The sequence below is a fragment of the Sebastes fasciatus genome, chromosome 8, assembly GCF_043250625.1.
Source record: "Sebastes fasciatus isolate fSebFas1 chromosome 8, fSebFas1.pri, whole genome shotgun sequence".
In the NCBI taxonomy this organism is placed as follows: Eukaryota; Metazoa; Chordata; class Actinopteri; order Perciformes; family Sebastidae; genus Sebastes; species Sebastes fasciatus.
The window spans coordinates 179,860-201,750 of NC_133802.1; the positions used below are offsets into that span (position 1 = coordinate 179,860).

General features: G+C 40.6%; 1 protein-coding gene and 1 long non-coding RNA gene across 5 annotated transcripts in view; both read right to left on the reverse strand.

Moving 5' to 3' along the window:
• Positions 1–1,862: 1,862 nt before the first annotated feature.
• The window catches only part of trim33 (tripartite motif containing 33), a 41,239-nt gene continuing 21,210 nt past the window's right edge, over positions 1,863–21,891 (reverse strand). Inside the window, exons 11-21 of one of the 4 annotated variants that reach the window (XM_074642765.1) lie at positions 19,303–19,359; positions 17,606–17,806; positions 14,614–14,746; positions 14,100–14,163; positions 12,570–12,723; positions 11,655–12,046; positions 10,892–11,003; positions 10,736–10,810; positions 8,627–8,779; positions 5,352–5,402; positions 1,863–2,634 (exon numbers count right to left, since the gene is read on the reverse strand). In XM_074642765.1, coding sequence (XP_074498866.1) covers positions 2,407–2,634; positions 5,352–5,402; positions 8,627–8,779; positions 10,736–10,810; positions 10,892–11,003; positions 11,655–12,046; positions 12,570–12,723; positions 14,100–14,163; positions 14,614–14,746; positions 17,606–17,806; positions 19,303–19,359 — 1,620 coding nt within the window. In that variant the 3' untranslated portion in view covers positions 1,863–2,406. The remainder of the gene's footprint in view (positions 2,635–5,351; positions 5,403–8,626; positions 8,780–10,735; positions 10,811–10,891; positions 11,004–11,654; positions 12,047–12,569; positions 12,724–14,099; positions 14,164–14,613; positions 14,747–17,605; positions 17,807–19,302; positions 19,360–21,891) is intronic. The other 3 variants (XM_074642766.1, XM_074642767.1, XM_074642768.1) reach the window with 3 other exon arrangements.
• Positions 7,288–8,620, reverse strand: LOC141772110 (uncharacterized). Its single transcript, XR_012594852.1, has 2 exons — positions 7,665–8,620; positions 7,288–7,587 (listed from the first exon to the last, which is right to left on the reverse strand). It is a non-coding gene; the product is annotated as an uncharacterized LOC141772110 (long non-coding RNA).

Sequence of the window (21,891 nt, forward strand, 5' to 3'; positions counted from 1 at the left end):
CCACCACGACCTGTTTCTGAAGTTTCTGAGGTGATTCACAATATGTCAGCAGACAGTTAGTCAGCCTGACTGACTCAGCACCTCAGACCGCTGATGTCAGCTGATGTCAGCTGCTGCGGTTTGATGCTCAGGTCTGTCGTCACGTGCTTCCCGTATACTGACTCGGACCTGTGGCTTCTTTAATGGGTCAAAATGCTTAGAACCAGGGCCGGTTCGAGCCCTTTTGGTGCCCTAGACGAAATTTGGATTTCACCGACACCCTCAAAATTAAGATTTTTATGAAAATAAAAATGGTCTTAAAAACCATTGTGATGCCTATTGTGTGTTGCGGTTTACGGGACCTCGTAAATCGCAACACTCATCAGACATCAAAATGGTTATAAGACCAAAATTAAGATTTTTAGTCTCATAAATAACTGTATTTATTTTAATATTAATAAACAATTGGTCCCTGATATTGTTGGCTTAAAAGTGTTTATAGTCAGTTCCACTACAACAAGAGTTACAGGGGTGAAGTCTATCTCTTTCTTTCTCCTTATTTCTTGATTTGTTCATTTGTTAGCTCAATGCAGAGAATGAGGAAGGGCTCCCAGAAGGTGGCCCCCTCGGGGACCGTCTATATGTCCTATGCCTTAAGCAGGCCCTGCTTATAACAACACAAAGAAGGGACTGAAATTGGCAATGCAGAAGCCGAGGCTGCGATATTTTATGGAGTCAATGCCGACTTCTTCTTATCATAGAGCCATAAGCCATCGCAACATTTAGTTAATGTGCACCACAAAGTTGAACAAACTTCCAGAGGATTACACTGGCACTAACTTTGACCACCTTTAAATCCGGGTTAAAATCTCCTATAATCAGCATTACCTTTGACTGAATCTTAAATATTCTCAATGAACCAACTTGCCATACTCTTTTAATTAGCATATTAAAGCAGCAGTTGGCAGAATATTTTTGGCATCGTTGGGCAAAAAATTCATAACCTTTCAGCATATTGTAAATCAAGTGTTCTGAGAGAAAACTAGACCTCTGCACCTCCTCATGGCTCTGTTTTCAGGCTTTAGAACATCTAACCTGTGATGGGAGACTTTGACCAATCACAGGTCATTTTAGAGAGAGAGCGTTCCTATTGGCTGTTCATTCAACGGAGGCAGCTGTCAATCACTCCCAAACTCTGATCAAACAGTCAAACTAGGCAGTACTGATCCAATATGAATTAATATTCTGTTACTGTAATGTAATACTGTAATTTCTCACATAAAATGTTTTCAGAAACATCTTGTAGTGTACTGTTTAGCTGTAAAATGAGAGTTTGCTCTGGCTGGTGGGCGGTGCTTGGTATTTCCCCAACTGATCTCAACATGGCGGCCGGGTCATTAACTTTCTCATTTTACAGCTGAACAGTGCACTACAAGATGATTCTGAAAACGTGAGGAGAGAAATAGTCATTACAGTAACAGAATAATAATTCATATTTAATCAGCGCTGCCTAGTTTGACCGTTTGATCGGAGTTCACGAGTGATTGCTGCTCAGAGACGGCAAATTGCCTTTGTGTATGAAATGTGTTCTAGAAATAAACTTGCCTTGCCTGATGTTACCAGTAACTTCTGTAGTTTTCCTGCTGTGCTGGTGACAGTGAGGTCTGTGGATTATCCAAAGTGAAGGGGACACTATTTCTGTAAACACAGGTAGCTGTTAAGATTGCAAGAATTACTATTGAGATTCCATCCACCCTCAATTGTATTGTGGTGGAGGCAGTCATTTTGAAGACAGGATTCTTGAAACCAGGATTCTTGAAACCTGGAGAAATTAAACCAAAATGATGTACATGGCAACACCAAACCTACTCCACACCACACACTTTCTTTGATATATTTCAAGAACAGGTTTTATTGATGACGCACCCAAACATCTATACTGTAGGAATACCTTCAGTGGGCTAGATTCTCTTATTTACATAACGTTTCCACAAAGTCATACAAATACTTGGTTTCATGTCAAAGTATAGATATAATACATTAAGAACTGGGCACAGGGGATTCAAATGTCTTATAAAGCAACTGTCACAACAAATCTACAAATGAAAATGGATAGAAAAGAAAGGGAGCAATCATTAACTTAACTACTGCAAAACAAGTCCTACTTCAAAATCTGTACAAGCGAGCTCGAGTGTCCATGAAATAAGGAGGGAATGCAGCTTTTCTATGTTTCTGTCCTCCAGAGTTCTGATAAAGGCAGATGTCTAATGTAGTTGACAGTAATTCTTTGAAAAGGCAAGGATGAGATAAACCAAGCGGTTTGTACAGCGGCTCTCGTCCTTTTTGTCTGCTGCCTCAAACAAAGGAGAAGTGTTTGACGTGAGGAAGACAGTTTTTCACTTCTCTTGTTTCTTTTGTGGTTGCTTCTCACTTGATGTGGACCAATTTCTCATCAATTTTTAACCGCTTGCGTCTGGGCTGTAAGAAGTCGTCCTCAGAGTCGTCCGAGTCCTCCTCCTTTTCCTTTGTGTCCGGGCACTCGGTTTCAGGTGTTTCAGGGGTTTCGGGGAAGCTCTCGCCTGGGAACATCTCCAGCAACTTCTCCTCAAAGTACAGGCTTACTGCCTTGCCAGATATCGCCATCTCTGATCCCACCTGCCGAAGGAGGAGGAGAGGGTGGGAGAAGAAGAGGGTGAAGAGTGATATGGAGGCAGTAAGTGGTGAGAGTACCATTAAGCAGGAGAAATGAATGGGTTGAAGCAGGGAGGAGGAAGAGGAGAATGAGGAGACAAATTAGATGTGGTTAAGACCCCTGGTGGTAGGCTGGCCCCGGCTCAACTTTGCTGTACAGAGCAGAGATATCCTGCCGCCCTGTCCCACTGTGGCTCCATGACACATTTCCACATTTCAATAAGGCTGCTTTCAAATACTTCCATATGGTTTAAGAGTCATGAATCAACCATTAGGGCAAAATTAAAGCACCTGCAGTTTTAAAAGGTTGTTGAAAACTGGTTGTTCAATACCAGTTAGAACAACATGAACATTTAAAATACTTTTAATACCACTTATACATAAAAAAAATAAAAGAAATTCTGTAGATGTCACATGAAAAGAAAAGCCTTAATGCCTTTCCAACATCCACTGACGTCCCTGCTTTCTCAACAGACAACACACCAACAAACTAAAAACATACAATAAATAAATATTCATTTAACAAAGTGTTCCCACCACGACTGTTTGGAGCTTTTCAGATTACCTACGTTTATAGTTCAGGGGTCTCAAACTACAACCAGCCTCGCTATGAGAGAACGACCTGTGGCCCCCAAGTAAATCAATTTGAGACCCCCGATTCTGTGTGTTTGGTCAGCTATCTTAACTCTACTGGCAATAAATGACACCACAGCCACTCAAAATGAAGTCTGGACTGTTGCTCATGTGCAGCGATTTGCTTAAAAACATCATGAACCAAAACTGTTAGGGGCCATGCAAGCCATAAATCATTTTGGGGCCTCTCACCTGCAAATACTTTTAACATTAATTTACACTTAACTTTCAAAACACATTTTCACTCGCATAACTATACATTTTTAGAGATGTTCCGATACCATTTTTTCCTTACAGATGCCGATTCCAATACCTGAACTTGCGGTATCGGCCCATACTGACTACCGATCCGATACCAGCGTGATAAGAAAAAAATATATATATAGTTATCATTATTATTATTTAACAACTGTTTACTACTGACTATGTATGGATGTGATATGATTACTATCTTTGCTGTATGACCTGGCTCAGGTTGAACCCTTAAAACATGAACAAATGCATACAGTTTTACTTATTGGATTTTCCACTTTTAAATATTGCCAAATGGCTGACATTTTCCTCGCTCTGACTACCGTTACCCTCTACACTGTTGTTGTTTGCTATCATCACCTGACAAACTAGCTCTTCCTCGCTGCTCTAAAACAGTAGCAGCCAGTGGCAGCCATGATCCATCCAGGGCGACAGCACAGTGAAGGCTGCTGTTTTGGAGCAGCTAAGAACAGAATTCTGGTTAAACAAGTTCATTTTTCTTCTGGGTTAATAAATGATGGTATTGGATCGGTGCATAGACTGACATACTCGCCGATACCTGATCCCGAATTTTGGGCTGTATCAGCATTTCCGATACTGGTATCGGAACAACTCTAAACATCTTCACTTCTACATATCTGTATACTTTGCTTTCACATTAAAGAGGAACTCAACACCCCCTGAAAATCTCGTATTTGCTGACCTCCAGTGGTTTAACTTTTCACTTTGCTGCAGTAAAAGTATAAGTGGTTACAGGTTGAACAGAGTACACATGTGAGCACAGCCAACCATACCCATCAGTGATGCTGGGTGTGGTCAGAGGTGAAACAGTCTCCAACTAGAGGGCAGCAAAACACTGCTTTTCAGCCTGGTGTTAAGTCACTCCAATGTATTGTGTAGAAATATATGTATACTGTATATACACATAGCATTATACTCTCACATAACCGTTCATTCTCATCTTACATAAATTGATTCTTTATATTAAAGGGTTCTATATACAGGGTTCCAGAGCATTAATTAGCAGCAAACGACCGTTTGCTATGTAAAGATATAGAGGCGTAATGTCTACCTGAGCAGAGAATGAAGTTGCTCTCCCTCTGTGTGTGTTGTAATCCGAGCTTCTCTGTGCTTTGTTTACGTAGCCGGGCCAGCTGCGCATGCATTTTAATGCATGTTAGTGCATTGTGAGTCTTTCTGTTGTGCCCTATGTCCATTGGTTCTGCACTGCACTATGCTCATACAGCGGTTACCACTGATATCCCCTCTCCTCCATCCCGACCCACCCATGAGTTTGTGGTTCGTATAGCGTTTTGTCCGACCACGCACAGCTGGCCAAACACGACGTTAAGTGGATCCGAAAGTTGCTTCGTCTGTTTTCTGAAAGTTACAGAAATGGGCAGGCACAGACCCTCCAGATCCAATGGCAGAAAGGTGTGGAGGGAGGAGATATATTCAAAGCTATCCAACAAGAAGTGCTGATGGAGTATACCTGTCCCTTAAATTGACTGCTTTCAAGATCTCTGAAGTAAATATAACCAAATATCAAGACTTTTTCAACACCTCCAGACCCTGTAACCTATCATACCATTCTTACCACCTCGCTTTAAGACTAAATGGAAAGAAATGGAATCCATTTTCAGCCTTTTTATGCATCATTTCTATAGTTGGAAACTATATGACTGCCCCAAGTCTGATGTTCACGAATTCTTGATGCTAAGATGAAGGGCAAAAACATTCATTGGAGCCTCAGTGGGAGGAGACAGGACATCTGTTCTCCATTAGAAACGGCTTACCTGCGTATTAATCTGTTTCTCCTCATCATAAACCTGGATTATTCGAGACATCTAAAAAGGGGCAATAACATTACAACAAACACAGTGAAGCAGCAGGGGGGAAGAAAATATTTCACAGCACAGGCAGGTTAAATAATAACAGATCAGAAATCTGTTTACAGTCTACTGTGCTCAAGCAGAAGCCTAAACTGTTACTGCAGAAATGAACAGCAAGTAAAGTCTGCACTCTGTCTGTTGTTCTTTTTAAGTCTACTTAGTCACAAAGGCTACAGGAAACTACAGGGAACATGATACTTTTAGTTCATCTCTAGTTTATAATCTATGCTTATTAACTGGGGAAAAAAAGTTCAGAAACTTGTGTTTGGTGGATTATTTCTCTGTTGTTCCAATGCTAATGGTCATTGTATTTTACATGGTTGGAAAGCCTGTTTATTTACCTTCATAATGATGTCCAACTTGTAAGCAGCACAGCTGATTATGTGGGTAGTGCCCAAGAAAAATGTTCCAAAATGCTCCGTCAATGGTAAACAGTGTATTCTCTTGTTGGTGTTGACTCTTGTTTTGAGTTGTTTGGTGGATTGGATGATTGAACTCTCTATCAGTAACAAGGAACAAACAAGACATATTGGCTATTTTACACTTTATTCATTTAATCCACCGTCAGGAGCCTCAGTAGCGGTGGAAGATCCATACACAGCCACAACAGCCTGGCACCTCCTCCTCATACTGGTCACCAACCTGGTCACACGTTGCTGTGGGATGGCGTTCCATTCCTCAACCAGGATTCGTTGCAGGTCAGCCAGCGTGGTTGTGTTGGTCACTCTGACACGTACAGCACGCCCAAGCTGATCCCACAAGTGTTGAATTGGGTTGAGGTGTGGACTCTTGGCAGGCCGTTCCATTCTATCTACTCCCACATTGTGGAGGTAGTCTGTGATAACCCTGGCTCTGTGGGGGCGAGCGTTGTTTCTTGGCGGATGAAGTTAGGTCCCAGATTGTGGAGATATGGGATCGCCACTGGCTGCAGAATCTCATCCCGATATCTCACTGCATTGAGATGGCCTTCAATGATGACAAGCCTTGTTTTGCCAGTGAGGGAGATGCCCCGCCCCCGCCCCCCGCCCCCCCACCCCACCCCACCCCACATGTTCAGGTTCCATTGTCTGTGTTGTCGACACCAGCGCAAATGGGCCTGACGGTGAAGGGCAGTCATTGCAGGCTTTCTGGTAGCCTTATGAGAATACACTGTTTACCATTGGCAGAGCATTTTGGAACATTTTTTCTTGGGCACTAATCACATAATCAGCTGTGCTGCTCATCCCACAAATGCATGATCCTTACAAGTTGGACATCATTGTGAAGGTAAATAAACAGGCTTTCCAACGATGTAAAATACAATGACCATTAGCATTGTAACAACAGAGAAATAAACAAACAAACACAAGTTTCCGAACTTTTTTCCCCCCCAGTTTATTTATTTATATATATATGTATATATATATATATATATATACATATATTTATATATATATACATATATATATAAATAAATATATAAATAAATATATATATATATATATATATATATATATTTTTTTTTTACAGACAGATTTCCTGTTTTACCAAATGTCAGTTCTGTCTTTGATTTTTCTTCACCACTTATGTGTAAACAAATGCATTATTTAAGGTTCTATATGTTGATAGTATGTGTCAAGAAAGTTGCCTTTACAACTGATATAAGCACAGAAAAGAATCAATCATAGATTATGTAAATGTAGCCGACTGAAAATAGTTTATTCTTGAAGAAAGTATTTTCCGGGAATGCTATCAACGTCATCAAAGACTTCAATTAACTGCCCCTTTAAGTACTGCTGCTCTCCAAAGCTCTCCAGAAAAACCTCTGATTGCCTTTGAGAAATAGAATTTCCATTATGTGTTTTTGTTTTGTTTTTTTAAGTCGATAAATAGATTTATAGGCAGATTTTTCTGGAGAGAGACAGCATTTCTTAGTTGAAATTCACATTTTGTTGGTACTAGTTCATCAGTTCAACATTTTCTAATACTCATACCAAGAAATATTACATTTCTGTTGTGTATATGCTAGGTGGACACAGGTTCTCATGAAATAACTGTTCTAAATGTCTGAAGAAGTACCTGAAGGCACTTTCTGTTATTAAAGAGAAACTGGTTCTTTAATTATACAAATTCAAATGGTTGTAATAAGAATTGTTTGAGCCTCCAGCTCTCGAAGATTTAACTATTGTTACATTTTCAAGAGCTGGAGGCTCAAACAATTCTTATTGAGAATTGAGCTTCGATCTATCTTGAAAACCTAGACCTTTATATATGTGTTGCCATGGGTGATGCCCTATATCACCTGAATAATTACATGAGTAATTGCACACTAAATAATAACTTACTAATTACTTAAAGAATTGAGTAATCAAATTACATTACTGTGATGTCTTGCTCAATATCAATAAGTTATGCAAACTAACATGACACCAGATGTATGGAGCATTACCAACATCCTTCTCAGGTGAGAACCCTGCTTGCTGTTCATTTTGTTTCCATAATAATATGGTATGGTATATATGTTGAGGTTGTCCTGCAGCTCAGACCCTTTAACATCAACAAATTAAGTGATGGCTCAGGGAAGTCTGGGTTGTCATTCCAGACTTTGTTCACTTGATAAAACAGAAGCTCCCTCATGTGGTTGGAAAGTGTAGTACATGATCATATACAGTATGCTTATAAAGGATCCTTCTCAGTGACATATCAAGCAAGACTGTGTCTTTACCAGACAGAGAGGGTTCACCAGATCAGAGGCAGTTAAACGGATACCCACAACAAAGAATCAAACTAAATAAATACATCCAAAATATACATTCAAAGAAATTATTTCCCCATATACAAATATGAAATAATCAAGTGACCACAGTGACCCATTAAAAACCAAACTTGTTATTATCATTGTGATGCAGACAGTGTTAACAGGGTTCAGACAGTGTGAAGAGAGCACAGTGAAGCCTCTATACTCCACCCTCCAACAGTCAGTGTTAGTAGTAACCCCTTACCAATGTCAGGCTGTGTTTTCACAGGTTAGACTACTACATTGAGGTGATAATCAATACCTAATACCTGGTATTTTTGGGGCAGGAAAATGGTCATTAGCTTGTGGCAATTCAAACTTCAACTCTAACCAGTCTAACCCTCGTCTGCATGCACACACACAAGCCATTTCCCAAAGCAGGCTCAATACTCATGCTGCTCACCTCATTGTAATTTGCACAGTTGGTGAAGACCAGGCGCATATCGGACACAAACTCCTGGACGGACTGGTAGTACTGGGAGCTCCGTAACTGCAGCCTCCTCTTCACCTTCTTCAGATCCATGGGTTGCTTGATAATCTTGTAGTAGTTCGGCACCTGGTTGAACAAAACTGGTTCAGACAACGTCTAACTATTTCAGAGGATGTTGAAAAGTTTCTATTTGCCTTCAACATGAGAGGCAGAGGACAATGAGGCTTTCGGTTTGGCAGAAACAGAAACTCAGAAATCAGACATCAACTCCCAAAGGCACTGGAATTGAGGTTTAGGTTTGGGGAAATAGTAAACCTTTTTGATGCTTTTGTGTAGGGGTGTAAGAAAATATTGATACACATGAGTATCACGATATTATGTTTTGAGATACTGTATTGATTCTCCAAAACGCTGAGGCGGACCGCTATTCTGTCTTTTGAAGGTTATAGCTCAGTTTTAAAGCTACAAATCAAAGAAATGTCATCATATGAAACTAAAGAACCTAAGGAATCCTATCGGTACCAATCATGTCATACTAGCTTGTCAAGAAGGAAGCTAAATAACGCTCCTAAGACACACTGAATTTTGGTGAGGACAAACTGACATGTCCATTTTCAAAAGAGTCCCTTGACCTCTGACCTCCAGATCAGTGAATGTAAATGGGTTCTATGGGTACCCACGAGTCTCCACTTTACAGACATGCCCACTTTATAATAATCACATGCCGTTTTGGGCAAAAACCAAGTAGTTTTTTGCATGCAGTACAAATGTGTTATTTTCTCCTATTCTAAAAAGCTGTATTTTAATATTTCTGTATACTGGGGTCCCTAAACAGTCTTAGAATTACATAACTTGGGTGTGATTGTAAAGCTGAGACTTTTGTGGGACCAGATACTTTTAGGGCAGTAAACAAGAATGAACAAGAGGAGGGATAACCTGAGCAATTCCAAGAAGGTTCTTTGCACCTATAGTGCTGCTAGGTGACCCCCCTATTTATTTCTAAGATGTTTTTTTGTGTCTTTATTTGATAGCTTGACAGAAGAGACAGACAGGAAATGTGGAGTGAGAGTACGGGGTAAAACATGCAAGAAAGGCCTCAGGCCGTAACCGAACCAGGGATGACGAGGCCACATGGCGTGTGCCCCTGACCACCAGGCCACAGGGACACCCTCCTAAACAGTAATCAAAAATAAGAATGTCTTGTCAATGTTGCACTAAAGGTAAGGGAGCACGGCAAAACCAAATGGGTCAAAAAAAAAGGAGATATTTGTGAAAAACAAAAAAAGCTTCATAAAGTTCAACGACTACAACATTTTCCATTTGCCCCCAGCACGTGGAGAATACTGCAAATATAAATAACCATAAAATAGTCTCTTCTTTTAACTATTGAAAACTCAAATCAGACTTGATTCTGATTCTGATTTACCAACGTGAGGGCTATATGAAATTAGGTTCATTTGTACAGCTCTTCAACACAAGCATGTCTCAAAGCATTTTATGAGTTCATAAAATAATTAGCCTACCAAGAGCTAACCAATGAATTATTAACCACAAAGCATAAAAGATAGAATAAAGTATGCAATAAAATAAAACAAGAAACAAATAACAGCACACAGGAAACAAAAAGGCGTGCCAGTTGTTTTCAGTCAATGCATTTCAAAACTGTCCTGGTTTGCAAAAGAGGTAAAACTATCTTGGAATTTTAACCAAAAGTACAGTTGGTTTCATAACTTTTCCACAATATTTTTTTCTTTGTTATTCCAAGTGGCAACCATGTCTATGTAAAACACCACTGTGACAATCTGCGTGCAATCTGTTTGGGGCAGAACAACAACACTTTACTCCTTTGTTTTTATTAGTCCACGTACGTACGTGGACTAATAAAAACAAAGGAGTAAAAATAAACCTTTAGGAAGGAAGGGAATAAGACAAAAGATACAGGACCTGGGCCGTCAGGTAGTGGAACTGGCTGAACTGTGTGTGTGTGTGTGTGTGTGTGTGTGTGTGTGTGTGTGTGTGTGTGTGTGTGTGTGTGTGTGTGTGTGTGTGTGTGTGTGCGTGTGTGCGTGCGTGGCTACTTACAGAGCTAGGAACAGGTTCCCTGAAGCCCACGCTGAGCTCATGACAGAAGATGTGCAGCAGGAGACGTTCACATTTCTACAGAGAGATGCAGAGAGAGTATTAGCTGCCTTGTACTAAACATGAAGAGGACTTTGAGAGTGTCTTGGCTGTACTGACCCGCTGATCCTCAGGACTCAGGCTCTGCTCTCCTTTGAATTTCTTGCTGTCATCACAGTATTCTATCTCAGGGGTTGTTAGACTCCGGCAAAATGTGCAGAGAAAGTCACCCCTAAGACACAGAAATCACACAGAGGACAGTATGTTAACATGACCTTTCATCTGCGTGCTCAATGAATTGCAGCCAAAGCCAAATGTTGTGGTAATGCGTGATGTGCTTAGACATTATATTTAGACAGAGGTATCTCGCTGCTAGTATGAGCCTGTTACTACAAACCGGATATCAATTTAGTCAATGTCTAAGGGGCCGTACACATGCCGCATTTTTTGCGCCCTCAAATCGGTGGTTGAAATCCAGTTATCTTTGTTTTGACTTTGTTTAGTTTAGTCAGTGAGGCTTTTACTGCTAAATTACTGCAATTCATTATCGTCATTGCAGCGCGCAGGTTTTGGTTGCTTGGTAACGACAGGTGTGACAGGAACGCAACCTCCAAATCACCTTGGATAAAAGTGGCACGGCTGGCGTTTTCTACGCGTTCTTAGAAGCAGCATATGTACAGCCCCTAAAACATGTTCTGGCTTTAATGTAGCATCTCATCCATTCTATTTTGGCTTTTTTCTGCTCTCTTTTTTAACTTTGCAGTTCTTCTTGTGTGCATTTGCGTGTTTCAGTATGAGTGCCGTGGCAGTGTGCAACAGCAACTAAACTGTTGTTATAAAAATACACCACCCAAAAACAAAACCACCTATACTGATCACTTACGTTGGAAAGATTTTTATGGTGGGTACATGGCATTTCATGTGGAACACTTTGGGGCAGCGGTCACAGCACAGCAGGTCACCACCGTTGATACAAACAGCACACCAGTCTTCATTGGGGTCGTCCTCTTTCCCACCAGAATTGCCTGTTCCAGCCGACGCCCCTCCCCCTTTGGTGAGCGGAGCGCCTGCTGTGTTGCTGCTGTTCTCGGAGGATAATGAGGTAGTGGAGGTCATAGTGGAAGTGGAAGAAGAGGCACTGGAGCCATTTAGTCCAGAACAAGATGTCTCAGATTGGGGTTCTGTTTTGATGCGCTCCCCTAAAGCCTTCAGAGCATCTTGGCCGGCAGATACGACTCCCAATACAGGATGGGGGCTGTTCTCTGGACTGCTCATCTGGCGGTTAAACACAGACCAATACATTAGATGGTTTAAACAGTATGATAATCTTCTGAACAATTGTTTTATTTTAACGTATACGTACGAATACGGTCTGTAAGTATGGAGCCCCAGAAGCAATGTCAAAGAATATGTGACATGGAGCAAAGTTTATTTCCTGACTTTTCTTATTTCATCAGTCCTAGCACATGTATAATCTTGTATCTATTTCCCATTTTCTTCCATACTGCAGTCCCATTTTCCATCTTCCTTGTGATCTTCCCAATTTTCTTTAATAATAAGAAGCTCATATCTGAGTATGTCCAAGGCAAAGTTTGATGGATTCTGTCAGAATTCATCCAGTTATCAGGCATATCTATTTTTAGCATACTTTACAATGGACATTTGTCTGTCTTGGGTAAGATCATAAATAACTGAACAATTTTTTCGACAAATGTAATTGTATATGGATGAATTTATACTTGTTGAAGTACTTTTATCACACATTTTAAAGCTAATAGATGAAGAACAGTATTCATACCATGCAGGCACTCCTTCCAGCATCTTTGCCCCGCTCGGTCTTCAGAGAAGAAGCTGGACAACTGTAGCCGTCGTCTGTACCAGGCTCCTGCTTCACCCTCACCTGCTCCCCCGCAGCTCCACCTCCTGGCCCCGCCCTCCCCGCAGAGCTACAGCTTAAACACACACAAAAATTAACCACGCAGAAATGATTAACGTAATTGTTTTAACTCATTAACAACTACAAACCAGTTTACTATTAATTATGACTCCACTTGTTAAGTTCACTGAGACTGCAAGTCTAATAACTGTAGTGACTTCAGTCCATACAGTACGTTGAACACAGGACAAACAAACACTGTGCTTGTTTCATTTGGCCCGTTAGTGTTAAAGCTTCAGTAGTCAGTATATTTTTGGCATCATTGGGCAAAAATTCCATAATAACCTTTCAGCATATTATAATTCAAGTGTTCTGAGAGAAAACTAGACTTCTGCTCCTCCTCATGGCTCTGTTTTCAGGCTTTAGAACATCTAGCCTGTGACGGGAGACTTTGACCAATCACAGGTCATTTCATTGAGAGAGCGTTTCTATTGGCTGTGCTCCAGTCATGTGACCAGATCTTGGCGATCCTTCACCAGATTTCACAATGGCGGCAGGGTCACAAACTTTCTCATTTTACAGCTAAACCGTACACTACAAGATGATTCTGAGAACATCTGAAGAGAGAAATAGACATTACAGTTACAGAATATTGATTCATATTTGATCAGCGCTGACTAGTTTGACCGTTTGGTTGGAGTTTGCGAGTGATTGACAGCCGGCTCTCATAGACAGGACAGCAGACCTCAGATCAGCTCTGACTGCTTGTTTTCCTCCGGTCTGTAAAATCTTGTAGATGCCGTTAGGAGCACCGGAGGACACCAGAGGAACATGATTTTTTCAGGTTACCCGTTTCATGTACTACTGTCACAATATAGCGACCGTTTTCTATATAAAAAAAATATTTGAATCATATTTGCTCTAATCTCGCCTACTTCAGCTTTAATAAAGCAAGACCTAGACCGACACATTCTTTAAGGGGGTTTGGTGATTTCTTGTGTGACAAAGAAGAGTATTGGTGTTACTGTTTAAAGTTAGGCAACTAAAACTTCTTTATTAAGGTTAGGTAAAGATTAGAGTCATTGTTAACTAATAAAATGCTTGTACGAGACAAGGGGTGTCACACTTTCACATCCACCTTCTGTCATTAACCCAGCCACAGGTTTTCAAGCGTCTGGTTTAAGCTGCAACACAGACGGGGTCATGCTCTTAGAACGTTGGCTCCTGCTGTTGCTGAGCATATGCAGCTTGACCAAGTCTCGTCTGTATCGATTGTTGCTTACTTCGATCGTGTCACTCTGACCACTTCATTTTTAGCAGCGTGACTCACTGCTAGAATTAAAAGTTTGGTTAAGTCTTTGGTTAATTTATTGATCCAGTTAATTTGGACTCTGGCGTCTTAATATTTTCTAGAAATGTGTTTTGCTACTAAAATACTTCATATCTTCTTACCTGCCCCTGCTGCCTGTGCTGGACGTGCTTGAAGGTCGTGCTGGTGTGTGGGCATTCGATAGACCTGAAGACAGAAAGGAAAGAGGAAACAGGTGACGACGAAGCAGCAGTGATCATTTCTTATTGTACAAGTACATGAAAGTTTAATTTCTCTAGGGACATAAGATATACACAGTATCTAGGAAGGAGATACAGGATATGATGAAGGGTGGGCAACATTGCCAATATTTTACACTATATACTTCTATAACATGGTAATGGTATATCATGATCATTTTCTGGAAACTGAATTTAAATGGCTTATACATTAAATAATGTTGTTGCTTTTGTCAATCCAGTGAATTATCTGTGTGTAAAAAGTCACATCTGAACATTTGGCAGTGTTTTACAGTTAGAGCCAATGGCAGGCCATTATGAATGTGATTAGAACAAAGAAGGAAATGAAGCAAAAAACATTAAACAGGAAGCTCTGTGCGATGTGAATGGGAGTCCATCTCCCTGAATGTGTGGGTACCTGAAGATCCAGGAGAATGTGTGGACAGTCCAGGTGAGGGGTTCATGTCCAACGAGCCAAGGTGCTGCTGCGTGCTGGCTGTGATGTAGCGAGACAGGAGGTGTCCAAGGTTGCTGGAACCTGCATCCTCCAGCTAGAAAAGCACAGTGGTAGGGAAAATATCAAGAGAGAATCAAGCTACTCAAGAGGTCAATGGATTTTTGTAAAGGAATATATTTAATAGAAACTTGACTCTCAACCACAGGAAAGAACACCAGTCAATAGACATAAGTTGCATCTGAAATTCCAGACTAACATGCTATTTAGTACGCTAAAACAGTATGTGAGATTTTTTTAGTATGTCTGAATCTTTAGTATGAAAACCAAAAGTACGCAAATTGCATACTATTCCTGGTGAAATATTACAGTATGCAAACGCTGGACACTACAGCGGCATAAATATCCCACAATGCAAATGAGGAATGACGACAATGTTCATAACAGACATTGATGCACAGCTCTGTAACGTCAAGAATGCTTCAATTTAAGTGAAAGTATAAGATTTCACTTTGCTAGGCAATAATATAGTGTTTAAATTAGTTCAGACTGTTATTCTCACAAACGGTCATTTTGGCCACATGAGGCGTGCAGTGTCCGACTTTCATGGGAATGCACGACAGCGTGTTCCCCGACGTGCGCTAGGGGGCGAGGGCCCGCTCAACGCTGCTTGCAGCTTTAATTAGGGCCCGAGCACCGACAACGTCGGATCCGAGGACCTATTGTTCTTCTGATTAGGGCCCGAGCACCGACAACGTCGGGTACGAGGACCTATTGTTCTTCTAATGATTATTATTTTTATTGTGTGTCTTTGGGCGGAAAAATTAGGTGCTTGGGCTACTAACAAACGCTTGAAATTTTGCACACACATCAGAAGTGCGTGAAATATATCTTTGATATGGGTTTCATGCTCGGGTGTGACAAATTGGCTCACTAGTGCCCCGTATTGAGTAGCCTTGACGACATGTTTTACCTAGATGTAGGAAATTTGGTAGTTATATGAACCATGTTGAGACGTAAAAAAAAGTCATTTGGAGGTATATCGTAAACCCAACAGGAAGTCGGCCATCTTGAATGTTAGGTTGTCTTTTTACCATTTCCAGGCGCTGTACTTTAACAAACTCCTCCTAGAGATTTAACCTGATCAACTTCAAAATTGGTCATTAGTATCTTAAGACCTTTGTGATGAAAAGTTATCCAAAGATCAAAAAGTTATCGAACTATGTTACCGTGGCATGGCGGCGAAAAGGCTCCTTTCGCCAAAAAACAGGAAGTTGTTGTGACTTCGGCTAATAAAAGTCCCTGTCTAACGACATCCACATGCAAATTTTGGCTCGCAGTCAGAGCGCCACTTAGTGGTAACAGGAAATGTAATGTTTTACATGTTGATGTACTCTGCCTCACAAATTAATCACATCCACCTCAAATTGGGTCAGAAAAGCCTGAAGAACTTGATGATGCTTCCTTTTGAAAATTGAGAATTTTTATTGAACGGTGGCGCCGTGGCGGCATGGTGAATTTTGATTAGTCGCCATGAACAAACAAACCGCTGTAACTCGACTCCAGATGGTCAGTTCTTTTCCAAATTAAAGACGTTTGATGAGCGTCCTGGCATGAAGACATCTACAGTAAAATTTTGACTCATACTCATAACGCCAACTAGTGGCAACAGGAAGTTACAGTCGCTATATCTTGGCATACTTCTCTTAGCAGGTTAACCAGATTCACCTCCAATTTGGTAACAAAAATGGTAAGATAAGTTAACGGAGTTAACTCCACTGTACAAAGTCTGATCTGCCCCAAATTTCTCAGGCATGATAAGAGTCCAGTCCTGAGGACATTTACTTGCAAAAAGACACTCACAGCCCCGCCCCAAAACATTAGCCACGCCCCCTTTCATAACTCATGAACCGTTTGTCGTAGAGTCTTGTGGCAGGCATCATTGCACTCATCAGAGTTCTGGTTTCATTGTGCCTGGCCGCGTCGATCGTCGTCCTGCCAGTACCCCCGATGCACGTGGAGGTGCGAGGGCCCGTTCATCGCTACTCGCAGCTTACAAATTTGTACTCCTTCTTCTTGGTCTCAAAATGTTCAACTGTTTATCATAATGTTAATTATGCAATACTTTCAATAGATACATTCGATATGTTTTTCATTTCAATTAGAAAATGAATTTATCTCACAAAAATTTAAAAGGGACTATTTGTAACTTTCAGAAATGCTTGTTAACAGTGACACCTGTGGCCGTGAAATCAACGAAAGTCAGCGTCGGGTTCGCGCTTGGTCGCTCTAAATATACCTGAACGAGCATCGCTCAAAACAGTGAGGCGACACACGTCAGCTAAAACCACAATATCACTCTATATTTCAGCTGCTTGGCAGTAATGTTAGCTGACCAGACGAAGGTCTCTCCATGAACATGATTTAGATCTGATCCTAGTGTTGGCTTTTCCTGCATCAGCGCAGGCTGATGCAGCGGGGCTCTGCAGCGTGTCTCCCTGCTCTCTCCGCCCGCAGCCGGAGAGAGCAGAGAGACACCGGCACCCGGTCGGTAACGAGACGGTAACGTTACTCGCTGAGGAGCTCCGTCACTTCACAAGACACGGGAAACCTCTGTTGGTCTGGAGGAGCTGCAGCAGTTATTTCTGCACAAACGTCCCCTGTGCATTCACTAGATATTCTCAGAGCTAAACTAACTCTTCTGAAGTGTGGAGTGAGCGCGCGTTCACGTCTAGAGGTGAAGCGAGCTGAGAACGCGCGCTCTGTCTGAGTGAAGGCAGGCAGGCAGAGGAGAGGCAGCGGCCACACGCGAACGCGCATATGCGAGCGCGCATGTGTGGCGACCCGCTACATTTATACGCTTAAAAAGTTACAAACAGTCCCTTTAAAAGTAAATAACAAAGGAAATGTTATGAATCCTACAAAAACAACAAATACATGGTTAGAATGTGCGCACCTGAATGGGCGGGATCTCAGGTAGGCAGGGCAGGTTCTCAGGATTGGTGACGGAGGGGATGAGCTCGATGGGACCTATGATAGGGCTGGCAGGGCCGCGGTGAGCGTGGGCACCTGCCATACTGGCACTAGTGGGACTTGTGGGGTTGGCATTATGGAGGGATGCCACCGGGAAAGGGCCTGCATGCCCTGGGTTGGAGTGCTGCACAGAAAAAGAGAGAGGGATGGATTGATGAAAAGAAGACCATAGGAAGGAGGGAAGGAAGGACAATGAAAGGAAGGAAGAAAGAAAAAGGAAGGGGAGACGTCAGTGTATCTTTTGGTCATTTGATTTTCCTTTCACAAACGGATATAAAAAAAAAAAAATGAGTGGTTACTTGATTTTTGTTTTAAAATAGAAAAAATTAAATTTAAATGCAAGGCGTTTTTCTTCATCAGGGTCAAAAAGGGATGAACTAAACTTAAAAAACAGGTTGATTTTCATTTTCTATTTCTAAAAACAAAAAATTAAATCACCAGAAGACAGAAATGAAAAAACACCAATTTTTTCATATTCTGCGACCGGAAGTTGCCATTTACAAAGTAAGAGTTCGTATGAGGACGGTGCTGTGTGTGAGGACGGTGCTGTGTATGAGAGAAAACAGATAACAGACTGTCTTCACACATCAATAGTCTCTTCCTGGTTATACTACAATTGGTTTAATTTATACGGAAGTTTGCCCGCTACAATGGTCTTCATGGCAACGATACAATATTCTTTTTTAGTATTGTAGCATAACCATGAACAGACCATTGATATGTGGAGACATTTTGGTGGCACTACACTTTATAACCGTGAAGTTATTGAATATTTTTTCTATTAAAAATTCACCAAAATTATGCAAAAGTATATTTGTCCAAACTAAGTGTTGTAGTACAACTATGAGGAGACCATTGATGTGTGAAGTAATTTTGATGGTACTACACTGTATAATACTGAAGTTATTGAATATTTTTCCCAATACAAAATTATGCAAAAGCATATTTCATATATTTGGACGGCTAGTTTTGATTAAAATTAGGCTGTAGCTCGTTGTCTACCTTACTAGTTAGTTACTCTGCAGTCATGTCTTCTTCCCTGAGACACACTCTTTTATTGTTTCAAAAAACTACATACTGATCCATGTCCATCACCTTCAGTTACACAGCAGCACCGTACCGTTTTCTCTCTCATACACAGCACCGTCCTCACACGCAGCACATACTCATACGCACTCTTACTTTGTAAATGGCAACATCCGGTCGCAGAATATGAAAAAACAGGCGTTTTTTTGTGTCTGTCTTCTAGTGATTTTATTTTTTGTTTTTAGAAATAGAAAATGAAAATCAACCCATTTTTTTAAGGTAAGTTCATCCCTTTTTGATCCTGATGAAGAAAAACGCCTTGTATTTCAATTTTATTTTTTGTATTTTAAAATGAAAATCAAATAAACACTAATTTTTTGTTTTTTAATATCCGTTTGTGAAAGGAAAATCGAATGACCAAAAGATACACTGACCGGGAGAAAGGAGGGACGACAGGAACAATGACGCAAGTCATTCACTGAGTTTTAGCAAAAAAACATTTTGTAGGAAAAACAACATGGTTGCATGATCATGCATTTGGGTGACACATGCTCCACAAGACACAAATGACAAAGTAGGAAAAAGGTGCCAAACCCCCGATTGTAGTAAGAAACGAAACCTTTGCTGGCTCATCTCAGATTCTATAGACATCTGGACACAAAGAAAAAGGGGCTGGATATAGTGGAGGTGTCTCTTACCTAAGCTTACATGCAGGCAGTAAATGTACACTTTCATACTGTTATCTGCAAATAATCAGCTTCATATGTATAGATATATTGGGAAGGCAGTGCAAAAGAGTATTGAATGATGAAAACACATGTATAACAATGTTTTAATTGGTTCGTCTGCATTTTGGATATGGATGTTCAGGTATGCCAGTATTTCAATTAAAGAATTTGATCAAATTTAAATTTAATTTGCCTGAACAAATCCTTTCATTTCCGTGTTTGAAAATGTGCTATTACTGCCAAAATTATGCCAAAACAAACAGTTTTCAGTGCACTCCCAAGTATAACCTGCAATAATTATATTAACTTGAATGTGAAATGGACTGTTTTTTGTTTTTCTGCTGTGGAGTTTTAGACCTCTAGAAGCACTATGGAGCTGTTTTTCTATGAGTGGGTCCCTGTTTTGTTAAACTTTCCTATACTCTTTCCCTTTTTTTATTTCAATTCCAACCTTGGTAATGAAGTCATATTTTTCACCAGTTGTCCATGTTATGTAAGAGAATCCTTTATTATATGTTGATGTAAACTGTTACAGAGTTTCTCTGTAACAGTTTCTCTGTTTCACACACCACGGGTGAAGGAGCCTTTCGCTGAAAGAGCTAACTAGGTTAGGCATTGACCTTGAATAGTTAATGTTAGGCACTGACCTTGAATAGTTAAGGTTAGGCATTGACCTTGAATAGTTAAGGTTAGGCATTGAACTTGAATAGTTAAGGTTAGGCATTGACCTTGAATAGTTAAGGTTAGGCATTGACCTTGAATAGTTAAGGTTAGGCACTGACCTTGAATAGTTAAGGTTAGGCACTGACCTTGAATAGTTAAGGTTAGGCATTGACCTTGCTTAGGATAGGTAGTCAGGCAGTGAGTCTCACAAGAATTTTTGCAGTTGTCAGATCAGATTTTGCAATTTGCGGGCTCCCTTCTAGACACGACCATTTAATAATGCATGGGGGGAAGCAGCGCCTTTTGTAGTCCATCTTCGGAGTTTCACCACGGCAGACCTGCATCAATAACATCCGCCGCCATGGCATCATAATTACGGAGCCTATTGTGTAAGTGCAGTCGGATGATCTGAGCGCTGCAGTTGTCTTTTCCTAAGTCCTTATGAACTCTCTCTCACGACGTTTACCATCGAGGTCAAGGAAAAGTGGTTAGGAAAAGACATTAGGATTTAATTTTTCAAAAATCTGTTTTTGCAAATGTTTTATGAGGAGGGAAATGCTCTTGACGCGTTTGTTAGACCTCAAGGATACACACAATGTGTTTTGGTGAGTAACACTGAATGTTAACATAACTTTTGTTTGTTTGGAAGAGAACTCCAAAGGTCCATTTATAAACTTGAAAATGAAAATGCAAACTGGACTTTTGCTTTAATTTGTTGTCTGAATTCTGTTAAAAAAAATAGCACAGAGAAAACATTGTGTTGCAATTTCATTTGAATAAAGGCGTCATTGTCCCAAACAGGAACTTCACAAAACATTATGTAACATGTAGCCATTTTTAAGGGCTACGGTTTTGTTTCCACCGTTATCAATCCGCTTTGGGGACGAGTCTAAGATCTAGGTACTTTGAGGGATGGCCAGCAGTGCTGTCTATCATAAGTCATCACATCACAATAAGGGCAACTACAACAAACAGCATGTCTGGTATCTGACAGAAATGGAGATAAAACACACAGCCAAACACTGTTTTGGGCCACCAACCAGCTTGTACCTGCCCCACTCCAGAGGGAAAGATCTGGCACTTTGGCTGCTAAATGCTCCACTATGTTCACCAGCTAGTCGCTAACTGTGTCTGCCTGCTGTTTGGTGCTGAGCAGGTAGTATACAGTGAGTTTCCAGAACTTTTTCATTGAAAACAGCTGCCTGTTGAAGTAAAAATGATGCTATGAGAGTGGCGAATCAGAGGACAGCATTAGCCTGCTTAGGTTTCTGGCCAAGGTTGAGATATCTGCTAAAATAAATAACGGCATATTAGTCTGGTTGCAGGTTGGGCTTGTTTTTCTTTTTACCTGTCAATGCTTTCTTTGGGCTTGTATGTGTCTGGCTGAATAAAGCTACTGCAAATGAAATCGCAAAGCCCCATTACATATCACGATAGGGTTATACTTGGCAGTAACATGTCATTTGTCAATGGAGTTTTCAATTTATTTTGGTCAAATGTATTTTCAAACATGAAAATGGAAGTTAGATTTTTCAATTTAAATGTATGATATAATTTATAATTTTCACTTTGATTAGATTATTCTATCTTAACACTAGCAGCTCTGAACTCAATACTTGAGAAGGAGAAAGATGGATAGCAGTGCTACCAGCCTTCTTTTTAAGCATATACAGTACATAAAGATTTCACAGTCAGACATTAAAATCAGCCTGACTTCAGACTCTGCCTAACAAATATTGGCTGACCAATACTTTTTTCAATTAAACACAGAACATAAACAATAATATTTTTA